Below are 14,985 nucleotides of genomic sequence, written 5' to 3'. Positions count from 1 at the left end.
TCTAGGGATATCTGCAGGAGGGGTTAAAAACTGTTAAGATGATCACAAGCCCACAATTGAAGCCTGCTGATTTTCCCATATGCTGCATAAGCAATTCAAATAAAAAGGAGTAGGGCAGGGGTCTTCACGCTGGCTGAGGAATTCTGGGAGTTGAAGTTCACAAATCATAAAAGGGCCAAGTTTGAAGACCCCTGGAGTAGGGCTTCAATCATAAAGTTGTGGCTGTCTTCTGGACTTTTCTGATGATCCCAGCAGATGCACCTCTTGGGAGGGAAATAGAGCCAAGAGAATCTATGGATTACTTTGCTTATCTTGGCTTGTATTAAAAAATAGAAAGGACAACATTATTCATTAGCCTTGTTGCTGGGACAGAAGAGAACTCAGAGTAGTGGTTTTATGCCAACATACATTTCTGTCAGTATAAAAACTGCTAGGTAACACTTTAACATGGCTGCCTAGCTATTCCTATGCTAATTTCATTGTAAAGAAGCAACAAGGATCCATTTGTGTCATTGCTTTATTTATCATGAATTAGACATATTTTGTTTAACCATACTTCAGAAACAATACTACATATTCTTATCACCATTTTTTTTCTCTTCTTCCTCTTCCTCTTACAATACTATATATACACTTACTATATACAGTTCCTTTCAATGAAATTATATCATGTACATTTGTCTTATATACCATAAAAACTACAACATTTAAAGGTTAAAGCTTTTTGGATTAAAATTTGGTGGAATATGCCAAAGATATTTAAGAAAAGGATAAAGTTTTCTCCGCAATTGTTTTTATTGGGTATTATTACAGATACTACTGTTATTATAGATATTAAGTTGATGTTGAATTTAATTACGGCAGCGAGACTTTTAGTAGCGCAATATTGGAAGAAGGAAGAACTGCCGACTATAGAAGAGTAGACTTTAAAAGTTTCTAACTTGGCGGAAATGGCGAAGATTTCAGCGTATTTGAAAGACCAATCGCAACAGAGATACATTGTAGAATGGAGGAGATGGACTGATTATATCCAGAACAAATATGGGACTAAAAAGTTTCATTTAGCATTTGAATAAGTAGCGGATCTATATGATGTATAATTAGTTTGTAGTTATTTTATTATTATTCGGACGATGGAGAGTTAAAGTGCGATAGTATTTAATGTTTTATTGTTGTTAGCATATTTTAGATTATGTTTATTTGTATTTTTATACCCTGTATTCAGCTCTGGGATGTCGGGGAGGGGGAGGGGAGGGGAGGGGGGGTTGGGGAGATGGGGGGAGGAGGGGTTTTTTTCTTTGTATTCAAAATGTATTTTAAAACTTTTCAATAAAAAAAACTACAACTTTCAAAACTGGCCTATTATTTCATAATAAAATAATAATACTGTACTTACATAATAATACTTGTGAAATATACTATTTCACAATAATAGGATTAAGTGAATAAAATTTCAAGATAAACATTTATAAGAGCCATTTTACCGCATTGATTTTATTGCTTTATTTAATATATGAACCTGGCATAATGAAATAAAAGCTAAAACCAAGGACATAACATGAAAATAGCTAGGAATAAAAGGTAAGCTCTACCACTTATAGCTTCCCTGGGTGTGCCAAGAATTGCAGTGAGTTGTATTGCAGTGAGTTGTATTTTGTAATTGTTTTTTCTATCAGTGTTATCTTGACATTTCTGTGTTATCTTCCCAAGGTATAGAAAAGAATACCTTAATTAATCTGGAGATAGCATGAGAACTGAATGAAAACCAGGATTTCCAAATAACTGTCAACCTTAGGCTTTCGATAATATACAGTTGAACCAAATTGCTTTTTTTCCATCTCAGCTGTTTATTAGAACATCAAAAAAGCAGAGCTTCTATTAGGAGCAATCCAGTGAAGTGTTGCAAACTATTGCTAAATTTTTATTTGTCTGAGATGGTATAGGTTCTCCTGCTTGAGCGGGGGGCTGTACTGGAACAGGGCTTTTCAACCTTTTCACCCATTGTACCACTTTTAGGATATGGCAACATCCAAGTACCACCAGTCACCTAGCAAGGTGTCAAAAACTTGATGACCCCCCAAAAAAGAAAGGAAAAAAGTGATGAAGTACAGGTAGTCCTCAACTTACAACAGTTTGCTTAGTGACTGTTCGAAGTTACCATGGCACTGAAAAAAATGCCCCCCAAGCCACAGCTGAGCAAGACACCTGCCTGCACGCCTGGCGGCGCTCTTCCTTCTGTTCGAGATTTTCATTGTTGTGAGCATTTCTGTTGAGGATTGGCAGTGGGGGTGGGGTGGGGTGGTCTTTGGTTTTTATTCCCCCCCGTCTGCTGGGTGGTTACAGCAGGTTTTGGTCACTTCACATGACCCTGGGACACTGTGACCGTCATAAATATGAATCAGTTGCCAAGGTTCTGAATCTGGAGATGCTGCAACATTCCAGCAGATTGGCGCTTCTTCTGGGCTCAGCAGAAGCACCAGCATCAGTGCCGAGCTCTAGCTGGAGCCTGGTGCTGATCCTGGTGCTTCCACTGAGTCCTGACAGCCCTGCAGCTCCAGCCGTCTCTCGCTCAGGCTTGTGTGGTGCTGCCACTGGTTCAGCTCATTCCCCTCCCCCGCTACCACTTTTCTAGGATGGTTGCGTACCACCTGCCAGGTGCCAATGTACCACAAGTGGTACCCGTACCACTGGTTGAAAAGCCCTGGACTAGAAGACCTCCAAGGTCCCTTCCAGCTCTCTTGTATTCTAAAATGTCTTTTGGAGGCTTTATCACTATATATGTCATTATATTTCATTCTTTTTGGATCACATTTATTTATTTAATTAATTAATTTATTTATGATGACTTGATTAAAGAGCAGAATCAGTACTGGAATTTGAAATTTCCATCAAAATTTCTCTGCATTCTTTTAACTATATTTTTGCAATTATTTTTCTTTGATACAGTATCTTTTCCTAATTTTTGAACATTCTTTTAAATGTATTTCTCCTCATGTAGATCCTCTTCATCAGTCCACCTAGTGTATTTTTCATATTTCTAATTAGCAAATTCTCACATTTCTGTCACACTGTATAATTATTTTTACTATGTTCAAGCAGCTTCCATATTATCTTTTCCTATATCTATATGCCATTAATTTTACTGGGAGATAGATAATTTTTTTTCATTCAGAACTTGCACTTTCTCTTCCTTCAATTATTCAATCATCCTGTTTTCATTCCATTCCTTCCTTCTGGTTGATTTACAACCAGAATTGGAACTGGAATTTTGGTCACTAAGGAGTGCAGTCATTAAATGAATAATATGATTGTTAACTGACAAACGTAGTTATTAAGCAAATCCAGCTTCTCCAATTGACTTTACTTGTCAGAAGCCAGCTGCAATCATGGCATGATGATGTGACTGCTAGAGGCTTCAATCTTTGTAAATGCAAGCTGGTTATGGAGTCAAACTGCCGGCCCACGGGCTGCATGCGTCATCCCAAAACTGTGTCCACCCCATTGCCGGCAAGAGAGAAAAAGCTCCGATATGTTGCATGATGTCACGTGACATCGCGGGTTTGACATGTGACTATCTCTTGGTGTTATTTTGTATGAAAGCAGGATTGTATCAACCTGTTATACAATTTTATTGGATAGCTTGTCTGATGATTTGTGAATTCACAAGGTTAAATTATTAGAGCACAAAACAATTAAGTTGCAGATGCCATGAGCCGAATGAACTGTGAAAGAGCATTTGAATGCAGTCATTCTTATGGCTTTATCAACTTTGAATACATAGTGCAGAAATATATGCATTTATTTTACACCATGCAAAATGTTTTCAAGGAAAAAAAGCCAAGAAAATCCAATTGCCTTTTGGAAAAGCACCTTTGGGACAACCATGACCTGGATGATTGAGCATCTCCATAGACTTTTACAGGCTCATTTACTAGCTTATCTTCTGAATGCTACAGTGTGAAAAGCAACAGAAGGATAAAGTCAGAGATTAGAAGTGACCACACTAAAAAGGCAAGTATTCCCATATGCAATGGTGATACTATGTGACTATTCTGATATAAATCAATTTGAGATGGGATCTTCAGTGTATAATTATTGAAGTAGTTTATGGATTAGCATAATTTTGATTGGGCCCGAATGCAATTACTACTGTAGTCTTCTACAGCTGATAACTCCCTCATATACAAGTATATGTGTATGTAAGTATGTATGTGTGTGAAATTTCTTGCAACTGATGAAGTGATGCCATAATTAACACATTTACTATGAAAATTTAAAATGTTAAAATATTCTTTGTTAGTTTTGCTGTAACCGATCAGTGTAGCTACTCTTATGGAATGTCAAAAATTCATAAAAAGGTTCAGTATTATGTGTGCTCTTCTATGCTCTGCTTCCTCTACTTGTCTGTTAATATTTAAAGTAAAAAACATGTATTCAGTAATTGCCATATTAATAAAGCGAGATTCAGAAACTTTAATAATGTAAATTGCATTTGGTTTGAGAATCTGGGGATAGGAAGGACATAAAACAATTAGATGCTTGTCAGCCAGTATTTTGATTTTGCAGCAAACTTCACAATTTTGTCACGGTCTGATGCTAGAAAGAGGAAAGAATATTTGAGCTGCTTCCAAATGGAGTTAAACAACTCTATGCCAAGAAAACGAAAACTTTCACTTGAATATTGTAGGGATAATCTCTTCACACAAGTTATCATATACGTTTTTGTTACAAGTAAGTATTTACAAGAACTGAATTCTGAATGCAGTGCAATTTTCCCCCCTTGTGCAGCAAAATGAAGTTTTTATGGGATACACACAGAATTTTAAAGAATGTGCCTGGTAGAACATTATGGATAAAATAGTAACTTGAGACTTACCAATATATAAAACAAACCCATTGAAATCAATGGAACATATAAAACACAATTAAATTCTTTTATGGCTATATGTGGATCAAATTAAGAGTCAGACTAAAGCTGCTTCTTGAAAATATGCTGTGAACAAACAACAAAAATACAAATGCAAAAAGATTTTTGAGCCAACCCATGAACAATAAGTTTAATAGTTTTCAGCAGACCATAGCTTTCTAGAAGCTCCACTGTCTCATCTAGTTGAAGATGGACATACAGTAAACACAATAATATATGATACAACCCGTCACAACTGGATTAAAAAAATACACAAAATATAATACATAAAAATGGTTTTACATTGTGGACTGACAGAGCTCTAAAAAAAGGTGACCATAACCCTGGTAGGTTTTACAGTCTTTAAAAAAATAAAACAGTACTTCATGTGAAATTCATAAATACATGGGATGTGGGGGAGAGTTGGTTGTTGAGATTTGTGGTATATCCAGGAAACATTCATGAAGCATTCTTGACATTCTTTCCTTAAGCTTGCTGTCACTATCTGGGGACACCAAATAGGCACTTGTAATCTATCTGAAAGTTGAGGCCAAGGGTGGAGGGGAATCTGAAGAGGAAAGCTGAGGATAGAAAATATAATAATATGGCATCGGAGGACTAAAAAGATGAGAAATGTAACAGTCCGGTTTAAGAGGAGGCCTATTTGAAAGGTTTTAGCTGGTGATTGTCAATGTAATACAAGAACCTGCATTTACGTAAAGGCCTTTGTTGTTCTCCCCACATCTTTTTCAACAGAAGATTATTTTATTATACATGAGCTAATGAGAATAGGGAAAGTTTAATCTTAATTCCTAGAATTTTTCATTTAGGAATGAAAAATGCTACATATAAATCAGCCCAGCACTCCTGTCCTTATAGATGCTGATGGCTGAAACAAAAAGGAATTCAACATCCCAGGCACTATTGATTTTGCCTTCTCCCATATTAGCTGTAATAGCTATTATTTGATACCAAGGATGCTGTACCTCTCCCCAAATGCTTGAGGAATCTCAAAACGTACCTGAATGTCAAAGCTGGCATTTATTGTCCAGTCAATTCTTCCTAAGAATAACATTTAGGACCCAAGGTTGTGGCATCACAGCAACCAGTTTGCCCAAACAACACATGAGGTTATGCTTGGAACATTCAATTTACCAAGGACAGTGGAGCAGGATTAACATGAGGAGAAGCATGATTTCCACTTGGCATTGCTTGATAGAATTTTCAGCACATGTTGCTCATCTCTCCAGAACACAACACGTTGCAAAATAAGGCACAGTTCTGAGCAAATTGTGACTTGGTTCTCTACAAATTCCATTTCTGTGTACCATTCCATTACTGTGACCACCTTGGGAACTCCTCAGTACAGAAAGGAGTGTTTGTTCTAACATTGCAATGGAGTTATCCAGAAGTTCTTGGGTGGAATCAATTACAATCAATTCATAGGGGGAAAACCTCCCACAATCTTACTTGAATTTAAAACATCCTTCAAAGGGTTGGGAAACGACTCTGTCAGTTTTTCTTATGTTGCCACCTTGAAGTTGCATGAGTCACTCAAACAATAGTCCAAAGGCTCTTAGGAACATTCTTACTCTGCTGATCAAACTCTGAATTAGCCAGTGCCTTTGTACCTGGTCCTTCCAGCAAAAGCTGACTCTTTAGGAAGTGAAAACGGTACTATGTCGGTACTATGTCAATAATGTAGTGGTCATACAGGCCAATAGTGAAAATGAGGCCCACGTCAGTTATGAAAAAGAGACCATGATTTTATGAAAAAAATTTTACTATCTTACCTCTCAGACAGTGGCAAAAATGACAGCCCCCCCAGCACAAAACCCCTTGAAAAAGAAAGAATAACCAATGTTAAGGCAGACGTTTAACCTGAATATTATGACCCAGTGCCATGAACTAAATTCACAACTCATCTGTTTTAACATATTTTTATTCTGAAACTTCCCATCTACTTTTCACAGTCTCTTTGGGGCTCCCCTCCGTACATGCTAATAACACTATGGGGAAAAACATTTCATTGTGATGAAATGTCTTCTTACAGCACCTTAAAAAAAACACCCTCCATTTAAAGTGGAACAAATACCCAAGCATGAAAATGTTATAGCGGCAGGCTTTGACCTGTGCATTCTGAATTGTTCTAGAAAGGGGGTAACCCCCTGTGCTCCCTTTTCCAACAATCACATCCTTGCTTTGTAGTCTACCCCTTTCCCAAGTACCTGCTTGGGAATTCCTCCATCAGAATTCTACTGGCTTTGGGAAAGATCAATGGTCTAAGGAGTTAGTCTTACTGGATTGATCAGAAGGAATTGGACAAGAAGAGGTGCTTTAAGTTTAAGTGAAAAACCCGTAGGACAAGATAGGAAAAGCTTAGTGACAGAGACTCAATGGTAGGGACAGGCAAAAACCATACATTCTGTTAAATCCTCTATTACTCAAAACTAAAAGGTAAAGGTTCCCCCGCACATGCGTGCTAGTCGTTTCCAACTCTAGGGGCTGGTGCTCATCTCCATTTCAAAGCCGAAGAGCCAGCGCTTGCCTGAGGATGTCTCCGCGGTCATGTGGCCGGCATGACTAGATGCCAAAGGCGCACGGAACGCTGTTACCTTCCCACCGTAGTGGTCCCTATTTTTCTACTTGCATTTTTACATGCTTTCGAACTGCTAGGTTGGCAGAAGCTGGGACGAGTAACAGGCGCTCACTCTGTTACGTGGCACTCGGGATTCGACCCGCCAAAACTACATGCTAATAATTAGGGTATAGTGGAAAGTTATGGGCCTCAGTCTAGGAGATGCCATGCATGATGATCTTGACACTATTTCTGTAAAAGTATTTGTATCGTAGAAGCACCAATCTAAATTAAAAGGCAGCTATGTTAGACTCTATGTTTAAAATCAGAGGCCTGTGTTTATACTTAAATGTCAGCGTTTTCAACAAGAAACAATACAGCCTTCAAGTGATGTGGGACTGCATTTCATCTTTCAGTAGCTCCTTAATTATTTTGATACTAGCAAACCCTGCAAGGATTTGCTAGGGGAAAGATATATAATACAGAGGGGAAAATGTACCTGGATAATTAGATTCTGCTCTTTTTTCTGAGACTAGCACAGAAGCAGAAGAGAAATTAATAACTCACCAGAATAATGCTTAGGCAGCAAGAACTTTGGTCTATGCTTTTCCCATAATGTTTTGGCAAGGCAAATGTAAAAACAAAGAAAAAAGAGAAATAGCTTCTTATGAGAATTATTACATTCCCACAGACGTATGAAATATGTCCAAGTTACTCAGCCTTAGCCAGCCTAAGTATTTCCCTAGACCATTATATCAATGTTTCTCAACCTTGGCAACTTTAAGATGTGTGGACTTCAACTTCCAGATTTCCCCAGCCAGCTGTCCACAAAATCATAAAGTTGTAAAGATTGAAAGACACTGCCTTAGACAGTTATCTCACAATCCCCCTAGTCAGACTGTTAATTTCATGATTACCCCATCTGCTTTCCTCCCAGTGCCCTCCTTCTTCTAATACATACTCTAACTCATAATATCCCACAAATACTTTTAAGACCTTCTTTTGCTTGCTGGGGTTCTCATTCTTTTTTCCCAAGTCAGTCAGTCAGTCAGTCAGTCAGTCAGTCAGTCAGTCAGTCAGTCTCTCTCTTTCTTGCACATTCATACCCTTGCGTTCTTCCCCTCCCCCAATCTTATACGACTATTACTCATGTCTTCTATTCAAGCATCTGGGACAAAATTGCCACACTTTTTGTCATAATCATCAGCAGAAGCCTTCCACCAGCTTCTCAGCTTGGGTGGGGAGGTGGGACGATGCAGTAATCCTACATTTAAAATGCCCAGGGTATTGAGGGAATAAAGTTATTTCCTTATAATTAACCAACAACTCCCCATGTTGCCCCAACTCCCTATGTTGGCACTGCACACAGACTTAATCAAGAGATTCTTAAAAAAAAAAAAAGGTTCGTCATCTTCCTCAGTGACTGGATTGGTTAAAAGGCAGCATCAGATTTCCCAACCTTTTTTCTTAGAAAAAGCATCTTCAGCCTGCCTATGTTAATTGTTCTCAGCAGATCAAAGCCACTAGGATAGAACCTGGAATTTGGCATGGAAAACACAGGCACATTTGGATATTAACAAGAGTCTCGTTTCACCAGATGCTGTTAGCATTCTGTTGCTGGGAAGGCATCAAGAGGTACCATGACCTTGGCAACAACATTTCCTGAAATACTGATGACCTAGCCCCCAAGATCAGTTCTTCCTGCTGCCTCCAGATACGATTCTCCTTTCACTTTATGTTTTCTTGTAATGCTTTTTTTCTCTGTTTGTTTGTTTGTTTAAAACGTTCCTAAGTAGAAAACATCTGTGATTGTAAAAGTCTTTTTTTTTGGCATTTTTTTTCTTTGTTCATTTTCAAAGGATGTATGTCAAGGCATCCTATAGAGGTGGCTTCTCTGACAAGACTTCTCTTTCCTCCATCTTCTTTAAATTGTCCAGTCAACCCAGAGGGGGCTTTAGTCTTTGACCAACTTGTACACGTGATGCTGAGCTCCATGCTCGCTGGTTGATACCTCGAAAACAAACGCTATGCAAAGTAATGTTTCCTGGGTATCTCTGTTTGTAACAACCTAGATTAAAAAAAAAAACACATACAGGGGGATCAGACAAAGCCAAACTGAGTGAAAAAGTCAAGTTATGCATCCAGAGAAAGGGTAACATATTTTGCATAAAAAATGACCACTGAAATTTATGCAGGATTTCCTCTATCCAATTCAATAAATTTAGATCAAGTTAGAGAACTCAGTTTAAATGATGGCATTAGGATAACGTTTCCCCCATTTTTACCACTCACATGTTTCTTATTTACAGGATCTCATGTCCATACAATGCCATTTTGTGTGGACAGAAACTTTTATTTGGGTTTCATGTTTTTTTTGTGAACCGCTTAAGGTTGAACATATACGGAAAAGCAGTACAAAGTTACTATAGTGGAACCATAATTATCCCTACTAACTAGTCAATTGCCTCAACTGTATCCATTTGGGACTGTGTACAAGCAGCTGTTAGGAATTGTTGCCTGAGTTTCTTTTTTTTTTCTTCTCCTTTTTCCTGCCTGTCTTTTTCTCTTTTGAATGAAGTTTTTAGATGGTAAGATCACAGGCGGAGACTGATTTTTTTTTCCTGATTTTGAAAATCAGTAAAAAAAAAAGTATGGATGGATGAGGAGTAATTTACAGAACAATCATGTGTTTCTAAGAAACCATATTTATAAGAGTTGTAGAGCTAATGACTTTCATTAGGTTAGCTGTCACATAACAGATGCATACCTGCACTTTAAATGAGCAAAAATCCAGAAAAAACCCCTAAAAGAACTTGTTACCAATAAATTCATAACATCCTGTTTCGAACAGGGTAAGATGTTTCAGAGCATGTGAGGAAGTCATGGGACTACTCCATCATGTTCTGAATCTCAATGGCTATGTAGTCCTGAGAAGTAATTATGTAATTTGCCAATCATTAAGCCACCCTTTTTAAACAAAAAATAAATAATGAGCACTGAAAGAAGAAAAATCTGAAAGGAATAAAAGTATTATTTATGCTGGTAGTCCTTGACTTATAATTGTAATAGAGCTTGCCTGTTACAGTCGTAAGTTTTGAGTCATAAAATGGATCACCCACATGACTAACCTGATTTTACAATCTTCTTTGTGGTGGCTGTTAAGCAAACATGGTGGTTGTATAGTGAATGCCATGGCCATTATGCAAACCCATTGTATGCTATAGAGCAGGCATGTCAAATTGCCGGCCCACAGGCCAGATGCGTCACAATGAAACCACGCCCACCCCATTGCCGGCAATGGGGAAAAAGTCGCGATACGTCGTGTGACGTCACATGACATTGTGAGTCTGACATGCCGGCTATAAAGTATTTTTGCTGAAAACTGGAAGTAAACAACAGTTTTCAGCCAAAACATAGTAAATTGAGGTCATGTGATCATGGGATACGGCAAATGACTGTAAATGTGGGCTGGTTGCTCAGCAACCGAAATGTGGTCATGTGACCAGGGGAAACAGCCATTGGAACTTCGGAACTGGGTGATTAGTAGCCGTGGGTAGGCCATTCAACTGATTCTAAGCTAACAGTTGTAAGTCAAGGACTTCTTGTAAACCAAGAGCAAAGCACTCTGATTCCCAGCCTAGAGAATTTAGTTAATCTTGATTTGCTTCTCATCCTTTTATAAAGATTAGTTTTAGCATTTAGGCAGCAAGAACAATGAAATGATTAAGAAGGTCTTTACTGAGCATCTGTGAAAGGAGCCAGCTACCATGCTTCCCTGAAAATAAAACCCAACATGAAAATAAACCCTAGCATAATTTTTCAGGACACCCATACTATAAGCCCCACCCCCAAAACAAGCCCCATTTAAGATTGTCAGCCAGATGGATGCATTTAGTACCGTATTTCCCCGAATATAATCCTTAATCAGAAAATAATGCATCTTTTGGAGCAAAAATTAATATAAGACCCGGTCTTATTTTTGCGGAAACACAGTAGGAATCATAACAGAAGAAAGAAGAAAAAGTTTCTTTACCTGTAGGATGGTGAAATTCTCCAGGACACTATTCATCATGTATTTTTCTGGAAGATGTTTCAGTTTATGGATGAAGTTGATCATATACTCGCACATAGGAGACCGATGGATTCGATACACACATCTTCCATTCTCCATCCGAGCAAATTCAGTCTGCAGAAACACACACAGAGATCAGGTTATACTCATGTAAAGCTACCAATGCTTAATCTGCAGAATACCTATACCTACTCAGAATGGAAAAGATAATCAAATGGAGAAAAAGAGGATGGTGAAACATTCAAAGAACTAGAGTATATTGAAATAGTGAACTAGGCTGCAGTTCAAATAACCTGCTTCTAGCAAGTGCGTGTGTGTATGTATATGTATGTATATATGTGTGTGTATACACACACACATATATTGTGTGTGTGTATTTGAAGTTAGTAAAAATAAAAACGATGAACTCCAAGATATAAGAGAAAATTCTTCTTTATTGCTGAGCTTTCATCAACAAGCTGTTGACATCATCAGAGCAAGGGCTGAATGATAAGGGAGTCAGTACATACACTTGTATGGCAGTTATAACGTTCAAATTGTGGAATGTGAGTGTGGCCTGTTCGCGACAAGTTCGCTCGTTTATAATTACAGTGGTTCCGGCTTTGCTGGAAAAGGCTGGTCTCTGGTTGATTTTTAAAAGTCGTGCCTAGCAGCTGATACGCGCCTAGCAGAACTTGTCGCGAACTTGTCGCGAACAGGCCACACCCACATTCCACAATTTGAACGTTATAACTGCCATACAAGTGTATGTACTGACTCCCTTATCATTCAGCCGTCTCTGATGATGTCAACAGCTTGTTGACGAAAGCTCAGCAATAAAGAAGAATTTTCTCTTATATCCCGGAGTTCATCGTTTTTATTTTTAGTAATTTCAAATGTCTACACCTGGGATTCCAGTTTTTAAATTTATTTTATACATACATACATATACATATTCCTGACTGCTCTTTAGAAGGCCAGATCCTGAAGCTAAAACTCAAATACTTTGGCCACCTAATGAGAAGGAAGGACTCACTGGAGAAGAGCCTCATGCTGGGAAAGATCGAGGGCAATAGAAAAAGGGGACGACAGAGAATGAGGTGGCTGGATGGAGTCACTGAAGCAGTAGGCGTGAGCTTAAATGGACTCCAGAAGATGGTAGAGGACAGGAAAGCCTGGAGGAACATTGTCCATAGGGTCGCGATGGGTCGGACACGACTTCGCAGCTAACAACAACATATACACACACACACACACACACACACACACACACACACACACACACGTTTACAAAGCAACCTAATCCTTATGTTGCATTTTTTTCTGAGAATCCCTGTTTCCAATCCCACATTAAATATAAGTTCACTTTTCTGTAGCATCTTCCTTCTGTTCATTCCTCATAAAGAAAGCACAGAACTCACCTCCACCTTTTCAACGACTTGTTTTCCAAAGGAGCACACCTTAGTGGAGACTGTGATGGTCATGTTTTCAGCACTGCTATACTGACTGCTTACACCATAAAAAGCACCAGGACCATCCTGGATAGTGCTGTTCAGATCCGCCTAGAACAGAGCAAGAAGTTCATGCAAATTAAACATGGATTAGAATGACCTATTGGCTTGGAACAGTGATCTAATTCATGCTAGTTAAAAGAGCATGTTAATTAGTTGGACAGTGGAAAAAGTGGATGGGGTCCAAGCATCTTTCACCCAAATATATATGTCAAATCTACCTAGCATACAAAAGGAATAAAACCATAGTCAAATTAAGATTATTTCATACTACTTTGGTAAAATACCTTCTCCTTTCTAACTGTATATTTGTTGTTGTTAGCTGCGAAGTCGTGTCCGACCCATCGCAACCCTATGGACAACGTTCCTCCAGGCCTTCCTGTCCTCTACCATCTTCTGGAGTCCATTTAAGCTCACGCCTACTGCTTCAGTGACTCCATCCAGCCACCTCATTCTCTGTCGTCCCCTTCTTCTATTGCCCTCGATCTTTCCCAGCATTAGGCTCTACTCCAGTGAGTCCTTCCTTCTCATTAGGTGGCCAAAGTACTTGAGTTTTACCTTCAGGATCTGGCCTTCTAAAGAGCAGTCAGGATTGATCTCCTCTAGGACTGACCGGTTTGATCGCCTTGCGGTCCAAGGGACTCGCAGGAGTCTTCTCCAGCACCACAGTTCAAAGGCCTCAATTCTTTGGCGCTCAGCCTTTCTTATGGTCCAACTTTCACTGCCATACATTGCAACTGGGAAGACCATAGCCTTGACTATACGCACTTTTGTTGACAGGGTGATGTCTCTGCTTTTTAGTGTGCTGTCTAGATTTGCCATGGCTTTCCTCCCCAGGAGCAAGCGTCTTTTAATTTCTTGGCTACAGTCCCCATCTGCAGTGATCTTGGAGCCCAGGAAAATAAAATCTGTCACTATATCCATTTCTTCCCCATCTATTTGCCAGGAATTGAGAGGGCCAGATGCCATGATCTTGGTTTTCTTAATGTTAAGTTTCAACCCAACTTTTGCACTCTCCAACTGTATATTACACCCCCAATTATATCAGCCTTCTTCAATGCTGGATGGTGGTTATGAGAATTGGTCCAACTTTCTGGAAGACAGGCAGACAGAACTTATTACAGGAATAGACTAAGAAGAATAGCAAGATCGTCTGCCATATTATCATATAAAGAAAGACTTAACAATCAGAGACACCGCTTAACTTCAACCTGCATGAAGTTCTTACCCAAAACTTGACCAGGAAAAATGAATTTTGGGGTCCTCTCTCATAGAGCTCTTTCAGGCCACCTTTTTTCTCAGGAAACTTGTCATAAATCTGGCGTATGTCCACTGCTTCCAGCAGTGGGTCACTGTATGAGGGGTTCGTCTGTCCGATATGCACAAAAAGGTGTTTGCTATACTGTAATGGGAAAGAGAACAGATGGCATCTTTGTTCACTATGTAGTTTGAAATATTGCAAAATAAAAATAACAATAAAAAATTGGATACCCTTGATTAATTTGCCCTGGATGATTCAAGAGGCTTTGCCAATTGCTGCCATCTGAGCAAAAGCAGATCAAAAGGCGCCATCGTAACATTTTATATTTTATAAGCCATTAAAGAGAATTCAGAACTCAAGTTCTGGGCATCACTTTTTAAAAAGACCAGATAAGTGGAAGCTCAAATGATATGTAAGCATGAATTTATGATATAAATCTCATGATACCACTACAGTGAAAACTCAATTCTCTGGAACTTGGTACAATGGACTAAATTAACTTGTGTGCTATGTCATTTGTGCAATAAAGCCACCACAGAAATTGGGATGGGATGGAAATAACAAGTAGCCCTCAGTTAGTCTTAAAAATGACACTTCATTGCATTCTGTAGGATAAAGCAAGATCTATCATTCTTTCCTCCCTCCTGTATGAAAGACTGTGCCGAATTTCCTCTCTTA

The 14,985-nt window shown here is 38.8% G+C and overlaps 1 protein-coding gene across 1 annotated transcript in view; it reads right to left on the bottom strand.

Moving 5' to 3' along the window:
* Positions 1 to 4,591: 4,591 nt before the first annotated feature.
* TEAD3 (TEA domain transcription factor 3) overlaps positions 4,592 to 14,985 on the bottom strand; it is a 43,278-nt gene continuing 32,884 nt past the window's right edge. The window contains exons 10-13 of the mRNA XM_083357814.1: positions 14,275 to 14,448; positions 12,957 to 13,097; positions 11,518 to 11,670; positions 4,592 to 9,552 (exon numbers count right to left, since the gene is read on the bottom strand). Of these exons, the coding sequence (XP_083213940.1) occupies positions 9,439 to 9,552; positions 11,518 to 11,670; positions 12,957 to 13,097; positions 14,275 to 14,448 (582 nt within the window). The 3' untranslated portion in view covers positions 4,592 to 9,438. The remainder of the gene's footprint in view (positions 9,553 to 11,517; positions 11,671 to 12,956; positions 13,098 to 14,274; positions 14,449 to 14,985) is intronic.

The sequence above is a fragment of the Vipera ursinii genome, assembly GCF_947247035.1.
Source record: "Vipera ursinii genome assembly, chromosome: 3".
NCBI classification, from domain to species: domain Eukaryota; kingdom Metazoa; phylum Chordata; class Lepidosauria; order Squamata; family Viperidae; genus Vipera; species Vipera ursinii.
The sequence above is the reverse complement of the archived record's forward strand: the minus strand, read 5'-3'. Positions and strand labels throughout refer to the sequence as shown.